This window comes from Lepidochelys olivacea (assembly GCF_965140295.1).
Source record: "Lepidochelys olivacea isolate rLepOli2 genome assembly, chromosome: 3".
NCBI lineage: Eukaryota > Metazoa > Chordata > Testudines > Cheloniidae > Lepidochelys > Lepidochelys olivacea.
In genome coordinates, this window is record NC_140413.1 from 116,984,284 (window position 1) to 117,011,356 (window position 27,073).

At 42.5% G+C, this 27,073-nt stretch overlaps 1 protein-coding gene across 4 annotated transcripts; it reads right to left on the bottom strand.

Annotated features, from left to right (window-relative positions):
• Positions 1 to 15: 15 nt before the first annotated feature.
• MTRF1L (mitochondrial translation release factor 1 like) lies at positions 16 to 26,447 on the bottom strand. Of its 4 annotated transcripts, none has more exons than XM_084624820.1 (7): positions 25,967 to 26,447; positions 15,636 to 15,715; positions 12,587 to 12,770; positions 6,128 to 6,291; positions 5,007 to 5,124; positions 1,825 to 1,961; positions 16 to 478 (listed from the first exon to the last, which is right to left on the bottom strand). In XM_084624820.1, the coding sequence occupies exons 1-7, from the start codon at positions 26,355 to 26,357 to the stop codon at positions 263 to 265; spliced, it is 1,290 nt and encodes a 429-aa protein (XP_084480946.1). In that variant the 5' UTR covers positions 26,358 to 26,447; the 3' UTR covers positions 16 to 262. The 4 variants fall into 4 exon arrangements, with proteins under 4 accessions (XP_084480946.1, XP_084480947.1, XP_084480949.1 ...); XM_084624821.1 differs by having other exon boundaries at positions 26,057 to 26,441; XM_084624823.1 differs by lacking the exon at positions 15,636 to 15,715 and having other exon boundaries at positions 26,057 to 26,191.
• Positions 26,448 to 27,073: the final 626 nt, after the last annotated feature.

The window sequence follows — 27,073 nt, forward strand, 5'->3', positions numbered from 1 at the left end:
AAAAACTGCAATCACTTCAAACTCAATCATATTTACTTTAGATTTTCTACACTGTAGTCATCTCATACAAAAGTCAACAGTCTTCTACTCCAGCAAGTAGGAAAAAAAACTGTTTAGCAGTCATGAGGAGATAAATTAGTTCTTTTTGATGATCTGAAATGCAGTTTACACCTCCTGTGTGATGCTCCAGCAAACAGTCATGCAGCTAATTTGTGCCAGGGTAGCCATATCTGTCATTACAGGTCTTAGCAAAGAACAAAGTTCAGGTCAGATTTGTTTTTACATTTTCTGAAATAATTTCCATTAAAGTTTCATAATCAGCACATTCCATCAGGGATGTTATCATTTCATCTAACAGTTCTTCCCCTAACATAAAACTTTCAATATGATGCACAGTTCTGTTTATCCTGTGGTCAGTAACACGATTCTGTGGAAAGTTGTATGTTCTGATCTTCTCAGATCTTCCTTTGGTCCCAATCTATCACATAAGAAGAATCAGTTTATTATCATGGTATTCTTTTTAAGCATAGAATAATATACTGGTTAAGCATTTGAACATCAGTTTTTTACTTCCTACTAGAAATACACAATATTCATGACAGAGATTTAGTAATAGTACTAACCTTAGCCATAGCTGTAGTGAACAGGTCTGTAGAATAACAAGTTCCTAGAGTTCTTAGATCATATATATATATATGAAGAACTGTAGTGGTCTTTTAGTTATTACAAACCTATATGAAGTGCTAAAGTAGCTATCACTGGATAATAAATGTATATGTGAATTAAAAACTAGTATTGTCTCTAGTATTCTGGTTACTGTACTCAGCAGTTGTTTTGTTTCACTTGTCTCATTAGGTCTCTAGATCTTGTATAGCACTGTGTATGAAATATAGCTAGAATACAAAGTTTGACACTGAACCAGAATACATGTTTTGTGTATGTCATTTCACACTTAAAAGGTCAAATATTTAATAAATTATCAGGTTTAGAAATGTGTGCTCTATCCTACTGCAAAGCCATAAGTCTTTCCTTTCTAATGGTACATAGTTTCTAATTGCGATAGATTATCAGACATCAGCCCTTTAGCCTGTCACTGACCCAGGACTGAATATTGTCCATCATGTACCTGAGATATTTTTCAGACAGGTTAATTTAAAAAACAAAGTCAGCGGTTTGAAAGCTATTCAGAGACTTAATGTGGATAGTACTATGTCCTGATGGAACTAGATAAGTAGTCAAAAGTGCAGAATGCGTGATCATTACATGCATGTAGATAAGTTTTTTTCAATCCCTGTGAATGACAGCTAGCTCAATGTGTAAGATTACTAGCCAGGGTGAAAAATACCTGTGCCACCAAGCCCTACCCAAGCCTTATGCACTGCAATTTAATGGAATAAGACAGCGGTTCTCAAACAATGGGTTGGGACCCCATTTTAATGCGGTCACCAGGGCTGGCTTAGACTTGTTGTGGCCGGGGCCAAAGCCCGAGCTCCACCATCCGGGAATAAAGCCAAAGCCCAAAGGCTTCAGTCCTGGGTGGGGGGCTCAGGTTACAGGCGAGACGGTGGGGCTTGGGCTTTGGCCCTGCTATCCGGGGCAGCTGAGCTCAAGTTTCAGTCCACCCTCCTGGTGTCACTTAATTTTTGTTGTCAGAAGGGGGTCGCTGTGCAATGAAGTTTGAGAACCCCTGGAATAAGACATTTGTGCACTGCATTTAACTTTAATATATCGCAATTAAAATTAGATTAAAAAGAAAGTTAAAATGTAACTTGCTCTCAGCAGTCCCATACGCATAGAGCTATTCATTTGCAAAGTAAATCCTACCTGAATCTTTCTGGCATTGTATCTCTTTCTTGTCTCTTCTTCTAGTTTGATGCTGTATAGTTTAGCACGAAGCATTTGCATAGCCTTCTCTTTATTTCTGATTTGAGATCTCTCTTGTTGACATTCAGACACTACACCTGATTACAGCAAAAATATAATCAGATTTAATGTTTAATAAGAATACGTACAAAAATATTGTTGTGATTCCATCTTCAATGGAGATTATTTTTATGTTAAAAGTAAAAACAAGCTACTACCTTCTTTACCACGTTAAGGGAGGCAAAAAAATAAAATCCAAAATCTGTAATAGTTAAGGATGCGATTTAATCACGGAGGTCACGGATTCTGTGATTTTAACAGAGTTCCATGACTTCTTCGGCTTCAGATTCAGCCCCACTCCAGCTTAGGCTTCATTCCCGCTGTAACCATACACTGATTTTTTCCTTTTTGTACCAAGACAGTCCTGTGAATTTTGGTTAATTTTACCATACAAAATTGTATCCATAGTAAAAGTTTAGCCTGAAATTCTGGGTTGAATTGCACAGGTCCTTTACCACATACACAAGATGTTTACATTTATAATTGAATATGATACGCTACAGGGAGTCTGTGGAAGAAGAGATGAGTGATGTGATCTGATTCACAGGTGTGGAAGATAATCTTAGCATCTATGTTTTGCAAGATCTTGATTAAAGAAATTTAGGAATTAGGGAAGCCAGAGAAGAAGAGGCTGCAGTAATCAATGTGGGAGAATCAGGGTGTGGACAATTATTATTATAGCACCACACAAACATGCGCTAAACTCTTCCGCTATAAAAAAAATATGGTCACCACCCCAAAGAGCAAGAAGTGTGAGTAATGAATACCGGGAAGATAAATAAACTGATGGGAATACAGGGGTTACAAAGCAATTTCATATAAATTTCTAGGATTTGTTTATATATCTTGCTGGCTCTATAAGGTTGTGTTTTTAATACTGATTGTTTATATAGTTTAAAAACTTGTTTTCCCTCTGTAACCATAAGGGAGTGTGAATGGAGCGGATACAACAGGAATAATGGAAGTGGAAGAACAGGAACATAAAAGGGGGGGGTGTGATGGAGACAGGCACAAGAGGAAAGAAGAAACAAAATGGTATAGGAAAAGGTCAAGAGATGAAGCATGGCATAGTAGGCAGATCAAATGTAATTGGTTGCTGAAGTCCAACATCTTGGAGTGTCTGTCTATCATTAAGAAAACTGTGATTATAAAGATGGGCTGCTGCTGCCCTGGTTCCCAAGGGAGCTGGGATATTTAGTGCTCTGCGGGGACTTGGCTTCCTATGTGGGCATTCCATGGTTCAGTGGAAGATGAAGGGAGGCTCAAGAAGATCTAAAATGCCCACTGCTAGATGGGACAAGTATTTTAGTAATCAGAACCGAGTAATAGTGCTCATCTTTGTAAAATAAGTGGTAACATTCTGGATATGTTGGGAGAAGGAGGCATAAGAGATGACTCTGATGTTGCAAAACTAATGGCAATGGGAGAATAGAGCGAGCTCAAATAAAAGGGGAAGCCAACATAATGAGAGAAGAATGGAGCCTTTGAAAGAGATATCTGAGAGGTCTGAGGAGAATCTGGACCTTTCACGGCTATAAGAACCAAGGGAAAACAAGGTGTTGAACACTGGAGTGATCAGCAATACTGAGGCTGCAGAAAGAGATAACAGAGATTCTGGAATTTGGCTCTGATGATATGTCGGAAATGTTGATGACAGCAGTTTTGGTGGAGGTGAAGAGTGGAAGCTAAATAAGAAGGGGTCCAAAAGGAAGCTGGATGAGGGGAAGTCAAGGCAGCTGTTGTAGATGGCACACTGAAAGAGCTCAGAAGTGAGTAGAAAGAAGATTGTATGGCATTTGGAAGTGGGTGGCATTTAAGGGGTTTTTTTTGGTTTTTTTTTTTTTTTAATTTTTGAGGATGAAGAAACGAGAGTATGCTTGTATGCTGTGAGGAAGGAGCCAGAAGACAGATGAAAGTCAAAGGCTGAGAATGGGATCAAGGAGACAGGTGGAGGAGTTGCAGTTACCTGCATTAAGGTAGCATCAATACACTTCAATTAGGAGCGGGGCCCCACAGCAATAAGAACCATGTTAAATTGAGAAAGACACTGCCTGCTTCAAAGAGCTAACATTGTAATGCTAAGTAGAAAAGGAGATACCCTGTTCTCCAGATGCTGTGGAGGAAAGGGGAGAACCACCAAACACAATTGTTCAGTGGGTCTCAAGCTGGCTCCTGAAGATCTGTCTGCTACTGCCTCTCGTCCTTTTTTCAGCTGCTAAATTGCATTAAAAAACTAAAAATATAAATTTTCCATCTATGCAACTGCTGTAGTTGTCTCAAGGATGTTATTGTGAATAAAAAGGGAGATGGTTTAATGAACTGGATTGTAAAAGGAGGTGGTCTGCAAAACTGTGAATGGGGGAAGAAGTGGTTGACAAGACATTTTATATTAATGAGCTATGAAAACATTTGAGAATGGAACTTTGTCTTCAAGGTTTCAGAATAATCTAGAGTTGTATCAAAAGCAACAGAAATTGATTTGTGTGATAAAATTATCATTGCTAACTAAGAAGAGGCAAAATTCCAAGTACAGAGTACTTCCACACTCAAGTACTTCCACGCTCAAGCAAATCATTGTCCTAATAGTCTGACCTGCTTTTAAGCACTACTTCTCTTTATATGTGAAATTTAACAAACATGGAAAGCGATAAATTGTAATCAAGAGGATTATAGGCTACCCCCTGAAAACAGACATTTATCCCAGTGCACCTCAATCTTCAGTTCCAACACTAATAATTTAGTACTGGACCCATGAAGCAGAAGCCACCAGGTTTGCCAAGACGGATAGTGGTTTTGTGATGTGGAGAACTGTCCACTGAGATCTAAATTTGGATGTAATTTTATAAAGTTTGTAGAAATGAATAGTTATTTCACTAACCCTTTCCAAAACCCTCATCCCATAAGGATTTTACAATATTAAATTACATGAATTTTTGTCTCCCAGTACTGAAAATTGTTCTTACAAAGCGATTGAAGAAGAAGTAGAATTATTTAGCTTTTTGACCTTTCAACCTGATAAGATATCTGCATTTTAGTTATGCCAATAGTTTCACATTGTAGATCCTTTATTAAGATTTAGGTACCTGTTGGAATATGAACTATCCGTACAGCGCTGTCAGTTGTATTTACATGCTGGCCCCCAGCTCCACTGGCTCGCTTAGTTTCAATTTGTAAATCTTTGGGATTAATTATCAGATTGATCTGCGATAGGGAAGATAGAACAAAAAAAAACAAAACAAAAAAAAAACCTCACATACATCTTTGTTTCTCCTTTCTATACAAATGAGTTAGTTATTTTTAATACAAACATTTGGATATTTTTTTAAACAGTATATTTCAGTAGGAGATCAAAACCATTTCAAGTTGATGAGGAGTGCAATGAAACAACTTAACAGTTACAGAAAGCACAATACAGTCCTGTTGATCAGACTGCAGTGCAAGCTCCTCTGAGGCAAAGATCAATACAAAGCTTTAATTCTCAGCTAGTTCAAGGGTATTAGCTCAGCAAATCCCTGAGGAGAACAAAATTCTCAGCAAATCTTTTTAGGGGGAGAAAAATATGGAATTTATAGATAATGTATATGTAAACAAAATCTCTAAATTCCAGAGATTTTTGGTCCCAGTTCTTTTGTCACTGTGTCGGGGATACAAGTCCCCCTTTGACATGCCTCTGGTGAAGTCCAGCTAGGAAGAGCCAATATTTGGATGAGGGATTCCTGAGACATTTTCCCCCCACACATAAAAACCTCCTGTGACCAATTTGTATTCCCACTTTCCATACACTAAAGCATTCCTCTGAAATTGTAATAGACTTTGGTTCTAAAATGTTGTTTTTGAATGGAACATTTTTCAAGCTTAGGAAACACTCTGTGTAAATAAAATATAGAAGCTAAAGAGATCTTACTCCATACAAAGTAATTCTCTACAAGCTATGTGAGAGAAAATCCTATTGAACTCACAACAGTTTGTTGGTGGGAAAATGTTGTGAGGCAGGAATGTGAAGAAATCCACAAACACACACACTTAAGTGTGCCCGTGCTCTCTAGCCTCTCCAGACATAAATATGATCATTAAATGCAACATGACTTGGGGTTTTTCAGGGAGCGGTCAAAAGATTGAAAAAGGAAAGATTTTACATGTCTTCAAAACGGCAGGTAATGGGGGTTGTTCATGGGACGATTAGTTATATTTAAATACATCTTACCTCCATGGGTTGGGGTAATATTGCGATAGTCATTGTACTGGTGTGAACACGGCCTTGCTTTTCTGTCTTTGGCACTCGCTGAACACGATGCACTCCTCCTTCAAACTTCATGTGCTTGTAAGCTTCAAGACCTGCTATACTGGCAGCTGCATGTCTCAGGCCACCTTAAAGACAAAGAGAAAACAGTCTTACTATAACTATCCTATTACAATTTGAAACATTTTATTTAGATGATACTGACACTTGTTGTTGGGAAAAAGTTAGGAATAATTTATCGAGTAACTTATGTGTAGTCTGAATCAGGCTTTACTTAATTATCAAGTACCACCTCACCAGCCAACCTGTGTTCCATTCCTCAACATTCTGCAGCACTCTTGCTTTCTATATGTTTTCTCATGTAGCTTTTGGTGTTGGGGAAAATCAAGATTGCTGATTACACAATGAAGAGGCAGGCAGTGTCCCTTCTTGGCTAAGTGTTCCACTAGGAAATTTCCATAGGAATTATCTTCTATTTTTTTTTTTTTAAACAAGCAGTTAACAAGGAAAAATGTTTTAACTAATATCTTTAGTCAGGTTTAATACCCAATGATGCAAAAAACCTCCAAGAACAGAAATTCCCTGCAGGTTGTTTGTTAAAGGGAGACGTGTCAAATTCATTCTGTGGAGGAGGCCAAATGCCATTTTAAATTATGTCTATGGGCCATGATATATATTTACACCTACGTAGCTCCCTCCATTCATGGAACTCCCACTGATGTCAATGAGAAGTTTACACAAAGAACATGAGCAGAATATGGTCTCTGTACAGTAACAAACTTACTTATTATTTGTTAGTATCTTGCCATATTCAGCATCACTCAATGGAAAAATTTGCTCAACTTTAGGACCACGACTATTTGTGTTCTTTGTGTCTCTTTCCCACCCACCTTTAGTCCCTTTCCCCTCTTCCCTGTTTTTGTATTTCTCTTCCTTTCTTCTTTCTCTGCATTCCCTTTCCTGCTGAGAGGGAGGAAAAATCCTCAATTCCAAACCACCCCTTTCCAGTCACTAAAATTATCAGCAATGAAACAGTTAATGCTGACAAAAAGTGTCACACCTTGAATTTGGAGTTAAACCCAAAGAGATTAATAGGAATGGGAAGGTTCAGATCACTAAAAGCCACTCCTGCAACAGTATACGTTAGAAGAAAGGGAGTACTTGTGGCACCTTAGAGACTAACCAATTTATTTGAGCATAAGCTTTCGTGAGCTACAGCTCACTTCATTGGATGCATTCAGTAGAAAATACAGTGGGGAGATTTATATACATAGAGAACATGAAACAATGGGTGTTACCATACACACTGTAAGGAGAGTGATCACTTAAGGTGAGCTATTACCAGCAAGCGGGGGGGGGGGGGGAGGGAGTGGAGGGAACCTTTTATAGTTATAATCAAGGTGGGTCATTTCCAGCAGTTGACAAGAACATCTGAGGAACAGCTTGGGGGGGGGGGAAACATGGGGAAATAGTTTTACTTTGTGTAATGACCCATCCACTCCCAGTCTCTATTCAAGCCTAAGTTAAACTGTATCCAGTTTGCAAATTAATTCCAATTCAGCAGTCTCTTGTTGGAGTCTGTTTTTGAAGTTTTTTTGGTGAAGAATTGCCACTCTTAGGTCTGTAATCAAGTGACCAAAGAGACTGAAGTGTTCTCCGACTGGTTTTTGAACGTTATAATTCTTGACGTCTGATTTGTGTCCATTTAATCTTTTACGTAGAGACTGTCCAGTTTGGCCAATGTCCATGGCAGAGGGGCATTGCTGGCACATGATGGCAAAAATCACATTGGTAGATGTGCAGGTGAACGAGCCTCTGATAGTGTGGCTGATGTGATTAGGCCCTATGATGGTGTCCCCTGAATAGATATGTGGACACAGTTGGCATCGGGCTTTGTTGCAAGGATAGGTTCCCTGGGTTAGTGGTTCTGGTGTGTGGTTGCTGGCGAGTATTTGCTTCAGGTTGGGGGGCTGTCTGTAAGCAAGGACTGGCCTGTCTCCCAAGATCTGTGAGAGTGATGGGTCATCCTTCAGGATAGGTTGTAGATCCTTTATGATGTGTTGGAGAGGTTTTAGTTGGGGGCTGAAGGTGATAGGTAGTGGCATTCTGTTATTTTCTTTGCTGGGCCTGTCCTGTAGTAGGTGACTTCTGGGTACTCTTCTGGCTCTGTCAATCTGTTTCTTCACTTCAGCAGCTGGGTACTGTAGTTGTAAGAACGCTTGATAGAGATCTTGTAGGTGTTTGTCTCTGTCTGAGGGGTTGGAGCAAATGCGGTTGTATCGTAGAACTTGGCTGTAGACAATGGGTCGTGTGGTGTGGTCTGGATGAAAGCTGGAGGCATGTAGGTAGGAACAGCAGTCAGTAGGTTTCCAGTATAGGGTGGTGTTTATGTGACCATCGCTTATTAGCACCATAGTGTCCAGGAAGTGGATCTCTTGTGTGGACTGGTGCAGGCTGAGGTTGATGGTGGGATGGAAATGGTTGAAATCATGGTGGAATTCCTCAAGGGCTTCTTTTCCATGGGTCCAGATGATAAAGATGTCATCAATGTAGCGAAGTAGAGTAGGGGTATTATGGGACAAGAGCTGAGGAAGCGTTGTTCTGAGTCAGCCAAAGAAATGTTGGCATACTGTGGGGCCATGCAGGTATCCATAGCAGTGCCACTGATTTGAAGGTATACATTGTCCCCAAATGTGAAATAGTTATGGGTGAGGACAAAGTCACAAAGTTCAGCCACCAGGTTTGCTGTGACATTATTGGGGATACCGTTCCTGATGGCTTGTAGTCCATCTTCGTGTGGAATGTTGATGTAGGGGGCTTCTACATCTATAGTGGCCAGGATGGTGTTTTCAGGAAGATCACCTATGGATTGTAGTTTCCTCAGGAAGTCAGTGGCGTCTCCAAGATAGCTGGGAGTACTGGTAGCATAGGGCCTGAGGAGGGAGTCTACATAGCCAGACAATCCTGTTGTCAGGGTGCCAATGCCTGAGATGATGGGGCGTCCAAGATTTCCAGGTTTATGGATCTTGGGTAGCAGATAGAATACCCCAGGTCGGGGTTCCAGGGGTGTGTCTGTGTGGATTTGTTCTTGTGCTTTTTCAGGGAGTTTCTTGAGCAACTGGTGTAGTTTCTTTTGGTAACCCTCAGTGGGATCAGAGGGTAATGGCTTGTATAAATTGGTGTTGGAGAGCTTCCTAGCAGCCTCTTGTTCATATTCTGACCTATTCATGATGACGACAGCACCTCCTCTGTCAGATTATGATGTCAGAGTTGTTTCTGAGGCTGTGGATGGCATTGTGTTCTGCACGGCTGAGGTTATGGGGCAAGTGATGCTGCTTTTCCACAATTTCAGCCCATGCACATCCAAGGAGAGACTGCTGAATTGGAATTAATTTGCAAACTGGATACAATTAACTTAGGCTTGAATAGAGACTGGGTGTGGATGGGTCATTACACAAAGTAAACAATTTCCCCATGCTTATTCCCTCCCCCCCACCCCCCCCCAACTGTTCCTCAGATGTTCTTGTCAACTGCTGGAAATGGCCCACCTTGATTATCACTACAAAAGGTTCCCCCCTCCTCCCCCCACTCTCCTGCTGGTAATAGCTCACCTTAAGTGATCACTCTCCTTACAGTGTGTATGGTAACACCCATTGTTTCATGTTCTCTATGTATATAAATCTCCCCACTGTATTTTCTACTGTATTTTCTACTGAATGCATCCAATGAAGTGAGCTGTAGCTCACGAAAGCTTATGCTCAAATAAATTTGTTAGTCTCCAAGGTGCCACAAGTACTCCTTTTCTTTTTGCGAATACAGACTAACAGGGCTGCTACTCTGAAACCTGTCAGTATACATTAGGTTGTCTCTTCAAGGGCTAGATAGAAGCTTTCTAAAATGAAAGCCAAAACAGTGTAGAAATCTGACTATGCAATCTAGGCCACCAAAAATACATCTAGCAGGCCGGATCCACACTGTGGGACTGGTGTTTGACAACTGTAATTAAAGGTTTTGCAAATATTGCTGTTCTCTGCAGACTCTTAATATTCTATTAACATTTTCTCACAAAAAAAGAAATAAGTTTTGATTCCATTAAGTCAGTCTGTAGGGATCCCAATTTTTTTTAAAAAGTCTGTATGCCAACCTTATCATTTCCCTCCCTGCTCCCTTACAAAGCCATTTGACCTATCCTGGTGATTTTTTAAAAATGTTGCCCATACTTGCCAATAAAATAGGGTTTTATATGAATTTGTAAGTGTATCACTTTGTTACCTCAATGCATAATTAAACAAACTTTATAGCTTAAGTGATTTGTCAGCATGTATCAGTTTATTATGTTAATGCTATACATTAAATCCACCACTTAACACTAATAAATACAGCTATCCAAGATACAATTTGGATATGTCTGTTAAATAAGAATGGCTGCCAAAGAAATCTGAAAGTTTAACATATGCTCTCCATGCTAACAATTCTTGTGAAATCTTTCAATTGTATAAATATGGCCATCATCAGACTGAGCTAAAGATTTATTGCTGTATATTCAGGGATTCTTGCTCAATTACACAGAATTTAGGCTTACTATAATATTAATGCTTAAGCACGTTTATTCTAATTAAAAAGCTAAATAAAGTATCTCTTCTGCATAGCTAGCTGAAGAGGAAGCTGGCTGATGATCACAGTAAAAATACTTTGAAAGGGCACAGTGCTATGGTTTTAGTGATTATTAAGTCAGTTTCTAGTGGATTCTAGTGATTCAGCTTTTCCCCTACATTTCCCATGCCTTGTCCCAAAAGTTTTTATGTTTCCAAAATAGATGTACGAGCTATACAGGTCAAACATCTTATTTGTTTACCATTTGGTGAACCTACATTTATGTCTTTTGTGAAATGTTTTAGGGAGTTAATCTGCTTTAGTAAACCATTTGTATTTAATCAGAAGCTACCACAGCAAGTGGAAATAAAAGAAACAAAAACAAGAATGGACATTAATTAACTTGATTAAGAAACAAAGTACTACCACCACACCTAAGGCACACCCACAGGAATGCCTGATACCATCTGTACTGTGACTTGGCAAGCTAATTTACTGGCAAACTGGGTATGCTTGACCATAACAATCAGTTTACTTGTGATAGAGTTAGTCTACCTGATGGATGTCCTTGAACTATAAATCTTGGCATGTTTAAGAATTAGCACATGGGGAATTGATTAATCCAGTTAACAATAACATCTCTAGAAGGAAATTCTGAAGTAATAGAAAATTTGAGCTCATCATGGTCATTAGCAACTAGCAGTCCAAATTGATCAGCTGATGAGAAAAGAACTGAAGAAGACTGTAGCATAGACCAGTTTTACATATTTTAATGTTTCTGCTTTTAAAAAAAATTCTGTTACACAATTTAAACTTTACTAGATGGAATAAAAGATACAAATGAATAAATCCTATCTTCATTAAGATGGAGTCACAAGGATCATTTTATGATAGTCAGAAAGTGACCACCAGTCTAGCTTACCAAGAGGATGGGTTTCACAAAGGAACCAGATCTATATTTTCAGAAGTACAAATGCATGCAACAACCAATACATGTGTACTTGTAAGTTTGCCCATTAAGATATGTCCCTATAATTCCCAAAGGGTAATATTCATTTCAGTGAAGAGTGCCAGGTCAAGGTCTTTCACACTATTTAAGCCTTTATCATAAGAGTTATATGGTTATATGGAGATCATCAGGTTTATAGAATGGTTCAACCTTTAAACTTACTGTCCAGGTGAATTTACAATTGAGCACGTGTGTGATATTGAGAAATATCACATTTTTGGTGCAGACTAGTGAGGTTTTATTGAACATTTTTACTGAAACAAAAAACTTAAAATGGATGAGAAAATATTTGGCAGAAGACAACATTTCAGATAAATTCAAGATATTTCAGCTTAGTCATTGAACATAATTTTAATTAAATAGTGCCCCTCTCTGTGTCAAAGCACCCAGAGCAATGAACAAACATTCAGAATACAACAGAATGAAGGTATTATAAAAACAAGAATATTAAACAGCTATATAAAACAACTGTGTCCAAATCAATAAAAAATATACTTGAGAATATATAAATGTACCACTATGCAGATATCTTCACCCCAAACATGTAACATCAATTAATATTTATTTTTCTCAAGCTACGCCAACTACATTGTGTGAAGCTATAGATCTTCATTCTTTGTGAAACATTAGAAATGCCATTTCATACTCACAGTTAAAATTGAGTAAAATCTTGTTTATATATTAAAACAGCTTCACTGATTCTGTTTACTTAAATTTGGAAGTGAAGTTGTAGGTAGGCAAGCAACAAAACCCTCATATAAGTAAATTTCTTTTAACTATACAACTTTTCTAGTCTAGTTATTAGAGCATTAATTACTAACCTATTTCACTCGGAAAATATTCCAGTATTTCAAATCTCCAGTTTTTATATGCAGCATATTGTTGATACATATCAAATATCTCTGCAGTGAACAGCATGGCTTCCTGTCCACCAACGCCAGCAGTTACTTCCATGACCAAATCACTCTTGTCTGTTTCTTCTGAAGGAATCAAATGCAATACTATCTGTAAATACAAAAAGTAACACACCTTTTTACCTGTTTAAGGGCTTGTCTATACTGCGCAGAAACTTGCCAGTCAAGGAGCTTTTTGCGCTCAAACTGCAGACATGTACAAACTGCCAAGCCACTTTGTGCGCAGAAACTCCTCAGTTGCAGCGCTGCAAAAAACCACCAGGAGAGTCATAAGGCTATTTGCACAGAGGCTCCAGCGCTCTATTGCCAGTGTGAATGCTTGATTGCTTTCTGCCCTGTAATTGGCCTCCAGAGCTGTCCCATAATGCCTCAAGTGACCACTCTGCTTATTGTTTTGAACTCGGCTGCCCTGGAGCCACGCGCCCCTCCCCTTTCAAAGCACTGTTTCTGACAGCCCTTGAGTGCTGTGCTGATCTGCTCTGGGACACAAAGCAAACCATTAATGTGGAATGCTCCTGCTGTTGAACACAGAGGGGGTGTGTGTGTGAGCCCAGGGAGGAAGGCAAGGGCTGCTGTTGGGGTTTCCCTCTCCGACTGCCTCAGGACTGGTTGCTTCCTGCTGCTGTCTGAACTTACAAGACAGCATGCTGATACATTCTCTGTCCCCCAAAACACAGTCTCTCCCCCACCACCCCATACACCCACACATACTCACTCTCCTCTGCTACCCCCTCACTTCAGCTGAAAAGCAGCTGGCAATGTAGTAGGAAGCCCATGGAACAATGGGATTGGGAAACCTGCATCATGTGACGCTGTGTCTGCCCCATGAGGCATTGCAAACCCTCCCCAAAGCACCCTGTGGCCAGTTGCACAGTGGGATAGCGACCACAATGCACTGTTGTCTTTGCCATTGCAAGAGCTGCTAATGTGGATGTGCTCCAGTATCACAAGGAGCACCGTGTGGACACCCAACAGCGGTTTAATTCCAGCGTTTTAATAAAAGTGGTATAACTTGTGGCACAGAAACTTGCCAGTGTAGACATACCCTAAGATTTTCTTCCCCTGACATCTCAATGCATACTTGAAATGTTTCAGGTTTCAGAGTAACAGCCGTGTTAGTCTGTATTCGCAAAAAGAAAAGGAGGACTTGTGGCACCTTAGAGACTAACCAATTTATTTGAGCATAAGCTTTTGTTAGCTACAGCTCACTTCATCCGATGAATGCATCTGATGAAGTGAGCTGTAGCTCACGAAAGCTCATGCTCAAATAAATTGGTTAGTCTCTAAGGTGCCACAAGTACTCCTTTTCTTTTTGAAATATTTCAGTATGTTCAGATGGTATGAAAATGTCATGCAAGCTGGCAATCGTTTTATTTTGCAGTCTGTTACAGTAGCTCCTTAACATTCTCCAAGTAGGTAGTTTTCTTAATGCTCTTTCTCCATACTCAGCGTTTTAAGCTCAGCCTACATTTTTGTATTATAATTTTCCCCAGGCAACTCCCTTTAATACATGAATATATAATACTTACTAGCATTTCTCGGTAGACTTCAAGGAAGGTAAGTATCATTATCCTCATTGTATAGGCAAAATAACCTGCTCAAAGTCATACAGCAGGTCAATGGAAGTCCTAGGAATAGAACCCAAATCTCCTGACTTCCAGTCTAATGCCCTTTTTGTTAATACACTACCTCCCTGAAGACTAACTGGAGTCAAGTGTGCGTTTGTTGAGAAAAGGCTTTTTTGTGTTTGTGATGGTGAAAGGCTCCCTTCAAGATGACCAACAAAACCTTGCGCAGATTTCCATCAGCCAGAAGAGGCCTCTGCTTCTGGAGACTGCAGAAATCACTGACCAATATCTGGAAATGGAAAGTCTTTTTTAAACAGATCTTCTTTTAACTCAGTACTAGCTTATCAACTAAGTAGCTCTATGACTGAAAAAGTTCGAAAGTGTGTCATGGAGCTGTTGAGGATTTTTGTTTTGTTTTATTTTATTTCTTTTAAATCAGGAGAGATGTGAATTTGTATTGAGTCACAAATTAAAAATGCCCTGAAATTAAAACCTGAAAATACGTCATTAATAGCCTTTATAAAACAATTTTACACGTTGGACCAAGCTCGCTTCAAACACTTCCCTGTAATGTTTTCACCCATTACTGCTTGCTTGTACTGAGTAAAGTTTCTCTATATCAATATCTTTGTCCTATCTATTCTTCCTGTAAATCTATACATTTTTGTATGTTTACAAAAAAATAAGCATATAAACCAACTGTCATTTTGGTGCTGGATGAGCATGTGGCAAAATTAATCAATTTTCTTTAACAGATCAGATTTAGAAAAAAGCAATAACTTTTTAACTTGTTATCATGCACATTCCAGAGGGAATGATTTTGATGAAAGTTACTACTATGCAGATGCCTATACAAACTAACAAGTGGGAACTATTACATAGTTTACAAATGTCTTTTGTAAAAGCAATAGCCTACTCTCACAATGATCCTATGTGTATTTGCCCTTATCAGTTGATAAAGGCCCTGGGCACATATATAAGCAGTAAAACTAATTAACTGTTTCTCTTGCAGCCAGAGAAAGGAGGAAGCCTTATTAGCATTTATAGTTTGACATTCTTGAGAAGTGCTCACATAGTTGCTCTATAAATACAAATAAATGCTTTTCAGGTTTCAGGAATGGTCTAAGGATATTTGGTCCATGGAGGGATGGACTAGATTACCTCTCAAGGTCCCTTCCCCAGCCCTGTATTTCTGTGATTTTATAATATGTCAACTTTGCAGTTCTTCACTTCAAACATGGGATGGTATTTCATTCTATCAACTATAAAAAATGAAAAACTAATTTGAATGAAGTTGTATGGTTATAAATGAGGACAGGATTTGGCTAGTGCTCATTTAACTTTGAATAGTAGACGGACATATGCCGTTACTTTACAAAGGACTATACCTGGCGCTTCAATTCAGTTATCTCTTCCTGACAGGAAACTATTTCTTCTTCTGCAAGCTTCTGCAAATCTTCATTCTCACCTGCAATATCGGAGTGTGTTAATCCTCAAGAGCTATGATTTACACAATCTCATTAATCCTCCCTCCACAATAGCTGTATGATGAACCACACTTCTTACTGAATAAAAATATATTTTGCATGTCATTAAAAGTTGAAAAATATGATATGCGATTACCTTAGACCTTAGTCCATCCCGTGCTTTGCTGCACATTGGGCTACCCTAACATTTGCCATGATACATGATAGAGTTGAATAATTATTTTTAATAGTATTTTCTAGTATTGTCTAGATTAGATATGGGGAGATCCACTCTATTCAATATCTCTTTATTCTATCCAGAAAGAAACGTGAAAACTAACTAGGGGCATGGCTACACACGGCAGTCCTTTGAAGTGCAAGTGTGGTAGTGTGCAAGCACCGGGAGAGAAGAGAGCTCTCCCAGCGCTCCTGGTAATCCACCTCCATGAGGGGATTACCTCTAAGTGCTGGGAGCATAGCCTGTCTACACTAGCGCTTTAAAGCGCTCAGACTTGCTGCACTCAGGGGGGTGATTTTTCACACCCCTGAGCCAGCAAGTTAGAGCGCTATAAAATGTAAGTGTAGACAAGCCCTAGGAGTTAATCTTAAAATTCTCTATTTACCTAAGGGTTTGCCTGAATCACAACATTCTCACCTCTACCCCACCCCTCAGCACAGATGACATTTCTTGAATATTACAAGCAATTCTTAAAATAAATTAATCCAGCCCAGACAGACTTTTAAACAACCTGCAATTATCACTTCTAGCAATGAAGGGGACTGTTATATTTGTCATGCCCATTCAATCCTTTATCGTTCTTCTGCAATTATCAAGAATGGTGCCAATGTGGTGGTAGTTTTTGTGAAGCTTACACCAGTCCACGGGATACTGAACTAAAAATACTACGTACATTTAGCTAGCACACAGGCCAAACCGGTCATCATATTGCAGTAACTCTTGGCCACTTCTGACCTTGACTGGATTCCGAATGGTAACCCAGAAGTTGAAGGCTTTATATCCCATTACCAGTCACCTCATAAAAATGTTTTCAAAGCATAGAGTTCTAAACAATAGTTTCTTTTCAATGTAAAATCAAACACTTTTGATGTAGAATAGCTGAAAAAAATTACATTTAATGTTGAAAGTTGAAAACTATTGTGTACCTATCATTAAAAAATTTACTGGAATAGTGTTTCACTAAAAAATTCCTGACCATGCTTGATTTTAGATACTACCAATATTTGTACACAAGCTTATTTTAGGACCAGCCTACACTAGAAAGGCTTTGCCGATACAGCTATATTGGTATAGCTATATCAGCAGAGGCCCAATTGGAGACGCAATTTATAAGGGCATAAGGAGGTCTCTGCAGGTATAGTTAAACAACTTCCCAAATGACAAAAGCTATTCCAGCAAAAGGACTCTTTTGCTTATATAACTATGTCTACACAGGATTTTGCCAGTATTGCTGGGCTGGTCACAGCTATGCCAGCAAGATGTTGTTACCTAGACTTAAGTGTTGCCTACATTGGCAAGTTTCTCTCCAGTAAAGCAGCTTTCTGCGCTATAACTCCCAAGGTGTACACACTGCCAGGCCACTTAGTGCACAGAAACTGTGCAGTTGTAGCGATTTAATTAAAAAAAACAAAACAAAAAACCACACCCCGACAAGAGGTGTACAGCTTTCTGCGCTGGGGCTACAGCGCTGCAATGCCACGGTTGACACCGTGGCGATTACAGCGCTGCGATTGGCCTCTGGGAGCTGTCCCACAATGCCTGTTCTCGCCTCTCTGGTCATCGGTTTGAACTCTACTGCCCTGCCCTCAGGTGACCAATCGTCATCCCCACCCCGTAAATTCCTTTGGAAATTTGAAAGTCCCCTTCCTGTTTGCTTGGTGATGTGTGCAGTAGTGTCCGCGCATCTTTCCAGGTGGCCATGTCTGCTCCATGCACCATGTGATCCCCCGCTTGGAGCAATGCCAAGCTACTGGACCTCATCAGTATTTGGGAAGAGGAGGCTGTCCAGTCCCAGTTGCTCTCCATCCGTAGGAAGAATGATACCGACAGAGATTTCACGATGCATGACAGAAAGGGTCCATGACCGGGACACATTACAATGTAGGGTCAAAGTGAAGGAGCTGCGCAATGCCTACTACAAGGTGCGGGAAGCAAACAGCCACTTCAGTGCTGCGCCCACAAGCTGCCGGTTCTACAAAGAGCTGGACACGAAACTCGGCAGTGATCCCACCTCCACTGCGAAGGCCTCTGTGAATACTTCGCTGGCTCGCGTGCCAGTTGAGACGGGACTGAGCCAGAAGGAGGAAATCTTGGATGAGGATGTGGCGGGGGACCCAGAAGCAGATGACGACTCAGAGGCCAGAGATGCATGCAGCCATGAGCTCTTTTCTACCCTGAAGAAGCCTAGCCAGTCACAGCTGTCGGAGACTGGCGAAGCGCAAACAGGAGAGGAGGCCCCTGGTAAGTGGATTTGATTTTGGGAATTGCTGAAACGAGTTGTTGGGGGCAGGAGGATGGCAGAAAGCAGACTTGTCTCCCACTGTATGCCTACTCTGAGTGGCGGAACAGGCTGTTGATTGACTCCCTCACTTCACAGGCATCTCCCTCAGAGATCTCCAGGAAACTCTTGTGGAGATACTGGGGAATCTGCTGGCACTGCTGCAGGTTCTTGGGCAGAGCTGCTTTGTTTCTTGCCCCATTAACGGTAACTTTCCCACACCACTGTGCCATCATGGGGGGGAAGAGGGGAAACATTGCTGCACACAGGTGAGCTGCATAGGGGCCAGGACGGAAGCCATAGGCTTGGAGAAGACCCTCCTCAGATTCCCTGCTCTCCCTCAGCAGCAAGATATCTTCCATAATGATCACATCCTGTGGAAAGTGTGGGGACAGGAATGATTATCAGCCCCCCAACAGTGCTGGCTCTCACCAAGAGCCATGTCCCCACTGTACAGCAGGGTCCGGGAAGAGTGATATACCCTGCCCCTGCGGCTACTCACCATTTTGGGGGTCTTGTGGCTCATGTGTGCTTGCCTGGGATCAGCCAGTTAGTGACAGGTGTGAGAGTACTGGCTGTGTTTTAAAGCACTGAATCAGTGTTGTCTGTGTTGCAAAGAATACTGCTTCTGTAAAACGTTGCGTTTAAACTTCACAGAGATGACCTTGGGAGCCCAGCCTCCCTCTTTGTTAGCAGCGGCTGAATGGCTGCGCAGAATTAGAAAGTGGCCAAGAAGAACTAAGGAGGACTTTCTGCATCAGGTTATGATGCACTCCGCTGCCGAGAAACAGGAATTGAAGGAGTGGAGGGACAGCAAGAAGAGGGATCGAAAGGAGAACACAGCACGTGAGAACGAAGCCACGGAGCAGCTCTTAAACGTTATGGAGTGCCAAGCAGACACGATCCAGGTGATACTAGCTCTTCAAACTGAGTAGCTCTGTGCCCACCCTCCCCTACAGCTGCTGTTGCAAAACTCTTTCCCATGCATATCCCCCCCAACACATTCTTATCAACCTCCTGGCTCCAGTCTCTACCCGCAGCATTCCACTCCTCCCTCCTCACAGTCTGGCACTATGGACTCCCACTGCACTCAACACCATTCCCTCAGCAGTTTGGCCCTGCTGAAGTACAGTACCCACATTATACTCCAAAGAAGAAGGTTGGATATGATCCCTGGACATACACAAATCTTTAGGCATCCCGGGACCCCTCCCCCCCCCGCGATCTTCCCTTCCCCCATCCCACTCCCTGCGGATGTATTTTTTTGTTTGACTCTCCTCTGATTGTTGTCTTTTAATAAAAGAATTGTGTTGATTTGAAAGCAATCTTTATTTTATCAATTGAAAGCAAAAAGAGCACTGCAAAGCAACATACAATTATGTTAAACCCCTTTATTGCATCATGTGCACCAAATCACCTCCTAGCATTACAAACGCTGCACTCCCGAGCATAGCAACAAATATTAGAGGCTTTCAGCTTCAAATTGCTGTCTCAAGGCATCCCTCATCCTTATGGCCCTGTGCTGTGGCCTTCTAATAGCCCTGGTCTCTAGCTGTTCAAACTTAGCCTCTAGGTGCTGAGCCTCTACGGTTCAGCCCTGAGTGAAGCTTTCACCCTTCCCTTCACAAATATTATGGGGCATACAGCACGTGGCCCCATGTATGGCTTCATAAGCCACGGCATTAAGGGGTAGGTGGGGTCTCCCAGGATCACAATGGGCATTTCAACTTCCCCTACAATGATCTTCTGGTCCAGGAAGAAAGTCCCTGCTTGCAGCTTCTTGAACAGGCCAGAGTTCCCAAAAGATGCATGAGTCATGCACCTTTCTGGACCAGCCTGCCTTAATGTCTGTGAAATGCCCACGGTGGTCCACAAGTGCCTGGAGAATCATTGAGAAACACCCCTTGCAATTAATGTACTCAGTGGCAAGGTGGTCGGGTGCCAGAATTGGAATATGCGTGCCAACTATCGCCTCTCCGCAATTAGGGAAGCCCATTTCTGCAAAGCCGTCCACAATGTCACGCACGTTGCCCAGAGTCACGGTCTTTTGGAGCAGGATGCGATTAATGGCCCTGCACACTTCCATCAACACAAGTCCAACAGTCGACTTTCCGACTCCAAACTGGTTAGTGGCTGATCAGTAGCAGTCTGGAGTAGCCAACTTCCACAGTGCAATCGCCCCACACTTCTCCAATGGCAGGGCAGTTCTCATTCTCGTGTCCTTGCACCACAGGACTGGGGCGAGCTCATCACATAGTCCCATGAATGTGGCTTTCCTCATCCGAAAGTTCTGCAGCCACTACTCGTCATCCCAGACGTGCATGACGATGTGATCTCACCACTCAGTGATTGTTTCCCGAGCCCAAAAGCGGCATTCCACCATGGTCAGCACCTCTGTGAATGCCACAAGCAATCTTGTGTCGTAGCTTCTACGTGTGGCGAGATCAATGTCGCACTCCTCTTGCCTTTGTAGTTTAAGGAATAACTCCACTGCCACTCATGACGTGTTGTCAGAGCGAGCAGCATACTGGTGAGCAGTTCAGGATCCATTCCTGCAGCCCGAAGAGGCAGGGCACGCAGTACAGAAACCACTGAAAGATTGCGCCAAAGGTGGACAGAAGCTCAGGGATTTCTGGGATGCGAAGCAATGCATCACGACGCATTGGGACAGGACCCAGGATGCCCCGCAACCGCCTCTGCCTTCCCACAAGTCTTAGCAGCAGAAGAGGTGCTCTGTGGGATAGCTGCCCAGAGTGCACTGCTCCAAATACCGTTGCAAGTGTGAACACACTATTGCACAGGCAGCTGACGGTGTGAAAACACAAGAGCAGTTTCCTTTCAGCGCTCTCTGAGCAGAGCTGTAACTTTGTCAGTGTAGACATGCCCTTAGGCTACCAAATATAATTTCACATACAACAAAACACCACACCCAAGACAATCTCTTAAGAAAACACTATGACCCCACTGAAAGGCGAAGGCTCTTTGTGTACGGTCTACTCAGAAAATGAAGGTGTGACTGGAGTGCAAGTAGGCATATCCACACTAGCTTTAATCCAGCTAGCATAGATAACAATAGTAGTGAAGACATGGCATTCAGTGTAGGTTAGCTCAAGTATGTAGCCAGGGTCCTTAGTGGGCTTGTACTCAGGTGAGTAGCCTGCAATGAAGTCCATGTCACCACATCTTCATTACTGTTGTTATCCATGCTAGGTAGATTAGTGTGGGTATGCCTGCCTGGGCTACAATTACACCTGTGTAAATATACCCTCAAGTGTCTGTTGCTTGAATGCAGTGAGTGATAAGGAAACAGTATCAGCATGGATTAAGCAGGTGTGCGTTACACACACACACACTCCTTCCCTCCCCAGTTCAGTTAGTAGATATAGAGCAGCTCTTTCAATGAGTCTGCTCTCTACACTTCATTGCTTGGGCTGCACTGCTACTCTTTGCTGAGAGCCTTTCACTCCCCTGCTACTTCTGTTGGCTTCCGAATTTAAGTCTGAATTAAACTTTTGACACAACAAGCCTAGAGCAACATAGAAAAGATGCTCTGCTACATTGCCAGCCTCAGGCAAATAAAAATATCCTCCGAGGGAACACTGGTAAAGAGTGCAGAAGGTGGTGTTTGCCTATTTGCTATATATGCTAATACAGGTTAGAAGCATAAATTGTCATGCATACTCAAAAGACCAGACGATGCTCTAAATAAGGATGGGTGGACTCAAAACTGATTTCCAATACATGATTTTTTATTGTGATTAAGACAGTAGCTGTACTGTATCTCATTTTTCCTCCTCTATCTAGAAGGAAAATGCTGTGCACTGTACAGTTACTGGGGCTGCATTATTTCCCACACACGCTCAATTCTAAATTGACCTGCAAGTATGTTTAAAGGGAGGATCATTAAATAAAGCTGGTGATCTGCATTTATAGACAGGCTCTCAGCACCATGTAAGCCTCATGTTAGAGGCTTGAGAAGTGTGTAAAACCTTGATTGGGCACTCTTCACTAAATTCAATATTACCCATTAGATGTAGCGTAGTAGCCGTGTCAGTCCCAGGCTATTAGAGAGACAGCATGGGTAATGTAATAGCCTCATGGTCTCGGACACCATCCGATGGTCCAAGGACATCTACATCGAACACATCACCGGCCACTGACAGTACCAGGAGGTGTGAGCCGGTACGACATCGTGCATCAACTATGGGAAAGGGACTGAGAGACTTTTTCCATTGGAACATATGAACTGGAACCATAAACTCACTGAACATTAAAACCCACCAAATGAGGTTAGATCCATCCTCATCATCATATCCGCTCATTATACTCCACACCTGAATATAGCCATTAAATGGACAACACACCCCCATAACTCGATGTCTGTACTTTGACCCGTTAAACTTTTACCCCAAATCAGGGAGACTGCAGATTATGTATTCCTTATGCCACCCGCTCCTAAACTGAATTTCGCACCCCTTGATAATCTGTACCTTATTCCCTGATAACCAGAAACTTCTATGCCTAAACTCTGTACCGTTTTCTTTTTACTTCAACATTATCTTAATAAAATTAATAAATCTCTCTATTACCCGTTGTAAATTATAGGGCCATATCTTAATGGGAAAAAAAAAAGGTGAAGTTTTGAATTAAGTTAGCTTAGTCAAGTTAGCTTAGAACATCCAAAAGCCCTTTAAGGCCTTACCATCACTAGGAAAGAAGGTATGCTTTTAACAAATTAATTTAATATGTGTTAAAACCCTGGTGTAGTCAAAGTTATTTTTAGTTTTAAAATCTTAGCTGGTCAAGTAAACTGTAGGCTCCCCACTATGGTTTACCTCAATCAGCTAATGTGTTAAAAGTACAACTGCTTGTCTACATTAGGATTTTAACATGTTAATATACATCTTTTTCCTAGTGACAATGAGGTCTAAGGCTATATCTTCACTGCAGTGAAATAACTAATGCAACCAAAACAATCTAAGGCCTGAGCTACACTAAAACTTATTTCTACATAGTTTCAGAGCTCAGGGCTGTGAAATATCCACACAACTGAGCACTGTCGTTATGCCAACCTAATCCCCCGTCTAGACGCAGCTAGGTTGATGGAAGAATACTTGTGTCGATCTAGCAATTGTTGCTTGGGAAGGAAGTGTTTCTGCAGCAACTGAAAAAACCTGTTCCATCACTGTAGGCTGTGTCTACACACTGTGAGATTATACAGGCATAGCTATTGCGCCCGAACTATGCCACTATAGTCCCCATAGCATAGACATAGCTGATGAGTAAAAAGTCAAATGATTGCCAGGTGGAGGTGGTAGAATTATTTCTATTTCACTCTTTTCATTTGTAATTGTTCCATGAAGAGCTTATACAAGCAAATTTTAGTCCATCATCTATTTGCAAAGTGACAGTTATGATCTTTTATGGTCTGGGGAAAATATACCATGTTAGAAAATATTAATTTTGGGCCTGCGCACACTAGGATAAGATAAGTGTTTTTAGAATGCATTGGCTAACACATATTAACACAAAACTTCAATACTGCCAACATGCAAACATTAAAAAATCATGAGTCAGGCCCCTCAAAAACATGACAGGTTTCAGAGTAGCAGCCGTGGTAGTCTGTATTTGCAAAAAGAAAAAGGAGGACTTGTGGCACCTTAGAGACTAACCAATTTATTTGAGCATAAGCTTTCGTGAGCTACAGCTCAACTTCTGGGTACTCTTCTGGCTCTGTCAATCTGTTTCTTCACTTCAGCAGGTGGGCATTATAGTTGTAAGAATGCTTATGCTAACTTTTTTATGGCTGACTTAGAACAACGCTTCCTCAGCTCTTGTCCCCTAATGTCCCTACTCTAATTGTGCTACATTGATGACATTTTCATCATCTGGACCCATGGAAAAGAAGCCCTTGAGGAATTCCACCATGATTTCAACCATTTCCATCCCACCATCAACCTCAGCCTGGACCAGTCCACACAAGAGATCCACTTCCTGGACACTATGGTGCTAATAAGCGATGGTCACATAAACACCACCCTATACTGGAAACCTACTGACCGCTATTCCTACCTACATGCCTCCAGCTTTCATCCAGACCACACCACACGACCCATTGTCTACAGCCAAGCTATACGATACAACCGCATTTGCTCCAACCCCTCAGACAGAGACAAACACCTACAAGATCTCTATCAAGCATTCTTACAACTACAATACCCACCTGCTGAAGTGAAGAAACAGATTGACAGAGCCAGAAGAGTACCCGGAAGTCACCTACTACAGGACAGGCCCAACAAAGAAAATAACAGAATGCCATCACCTTCAGCCCCCAACTAAAACCTCTCCAACACATCATAAAAAGGATCTACAACCTATCCTGAAGGAGGACCCATCACTCTCACAGATCTTGGGAGACAGGCCAGTCCTTGCTTACAGACAGCCCCACAACCTGAAGCAAATACTCACCAGCAACCACACCACACAATAGAACCACTAACCCAGGAACCTGTCCTTGCAACACAGCCCGATGCCAACTGTGTCCACATATCTATTCAGGGGACACCATCATAGGGCCTAATCACATCAGCCACATTATCAGAGGCTCGTTCACCTGCACATCTACCAATGTGATATATGCCATCATGTGCCAGCAATGCCCCTCTGCCATGGACATTGGCCAAACTGGACAGTCTCTACGTAAAAGAATAAATGGACACAAATCAGACATCAAGAATTATAACATTCAAAAACCAGACGGAAAACACTTCAATCTCTTTGGTCACTCGATTACAGACCTAAAAGTGGCAATTCTTCAACAAAAAAACTTCAAAAACAGACTCCAACAAGAGACTGCTGAATTGGAATTAATTTGCAAACTGGATACAATTAATTTAGGCTTGAATAGAGACTGGGAGTGGATGGGTCATTACACAAAGTGAAACTATTTCCCCATGTTTATTCCCCTCCCCCGACGTTCTTGTCAACTGCTGGAAATGGCCCACCTTGATCATCACTACAAAAGGTTCTTCCCCCCTGCTCTCCAACTGGTAATAGTTCACCTTAAGTGTGTACGGTAACACCCATTGTTTCATGTTCTCTATGTATATAAATCTCCCCACTGTATTTTCCACTAAATGCATCCTATGAAGTGAGCTGCAGCTCACGAAAGCTTATGCTCTAATAAATGTATTAGTCTCTAAGGTGCCACAAGTACTCCTTTTCTTTTTTCGAGAACATGAGTTTTTCTAAAAGTAATATTTTTTTTCTGGTTATAGAGCCTTTAGGGTTCACATTTGCAATTTTTTCTCTGCCATCCCTGAAGGCTGGAAACTTTTTTCAAAAATGAAACCTGTGATTCTCACTTAAAAAAAAAACAATTGCAGGAACTATGGCCCAGATCCCCAAGGGGATTTAAATCCTAGCCTAGATAGGACCGTCAGGGGCACAAGCCCAATTAACACTCACTGATACTGGGGAAATTATTTCAGCTTAAGGTAAAGTGTGAATTTAAAGCAGAACAGCTATTGCTGATTAACTCCTTGTGTGCAGGCTCTTATTCTGCAACAGGAGCATCTTAATCTCAACTGCATTAAACTAAAATGCAATAAAGCACCGAGCACTCTTAATTCCAGATTTAATCAGGAATTAACTCCCCCTGTAGACAAACCCAGAGCTAGCTGCCACGGGCACGCACACTGCGCAGGCGCACACACACAGCAAGCTCAGTCCCAGCACCTGGGGTTGCGCGTCCGATATCCCACGGGGCGGGTGGGCGGAGCCAGAAAGAGGGGGCGGGACCATTCGCGCTCTGCGGGGGTCTCTCACCTCCTCGTGCCAGCTCTTGCGTGTCCCGCAACTCCTGCTCCTTGGCCCACAGCCGCTGGACCCGCGCTCCCAGCTCGGGGCCGGCTCGGCCCCGCGCCTGCTCCTCCAGGAAGCGGCGCAGCCCGGGCGCGGCGAACAGCGTCTCCAGGCCAGGCCAGGAGCTCAGCGGGCGCCGCGGCGGCTGCGCGGCACGTCCCCAGCCCAGACAGGCCCCGGCGGCGGCCCCGCGGCAGCTCCTGGCCGGAGGCGGGGCCGCGCGCAGCCCTTGCCCCGCGAGGAGAGTCCGCGCGAGCAGCCGCATGACCCACGCGAGCGACCCGCGGCGGAAAAGACCGAAGAGGCTCGAGTCTGTCTCCGGCCACGACCTCTTCGGGAATGGCCGGAAACGTTCGGGTGGCTCCCCTTGAATCCCGGAAACTGCCGAAGGCGCTCGGCTCCCCACCAGCTTCGGAAACAGCCGACAAGGGATCGGACTGGACGGCCAGGAGAAGGGGGCGGGGCGGAGACAGACCCAGGCCCCACCACTGACGCGGCGTGTCTGAGCCGCCGGGTCCTAGCTCGCCCCGGCACACGGCGGCCGGAGCCTTCGCCAGAGGCTGGGCAAGACCCAGGGAAGGTCCGAGAGAGCCAGAGCCACCCGTGATCATCACCCTGCGTCTCTACAGCCTCTGCACCCCTCCTACCTCTACATCCCCACAGCCCCTGCCAGCCACACAGCCCCTCCTTCCTCTAGTCCCCACAGCCCCTCCCAGCCACACAGTCCCTCCTACCTATACATCCCCACAGCCCCTCCAACTACACAGCCCCTTCTACCTATACATCCCACAGCCCCTCCAACTACACAGCCCCTTCTACCTATACATCCCACAGCCCCTCCAACTACACAGCCCCTCCTACCTATACATCCCCACAGCCCCTCCCAGCCACACAGCCCCTCCTTCCTCTAGTCCCCACAGCCCCTCCTACCTATAATCCCACAGCCCCTCCTACCTATACGTCCCACAGCCCCTTCTTCCT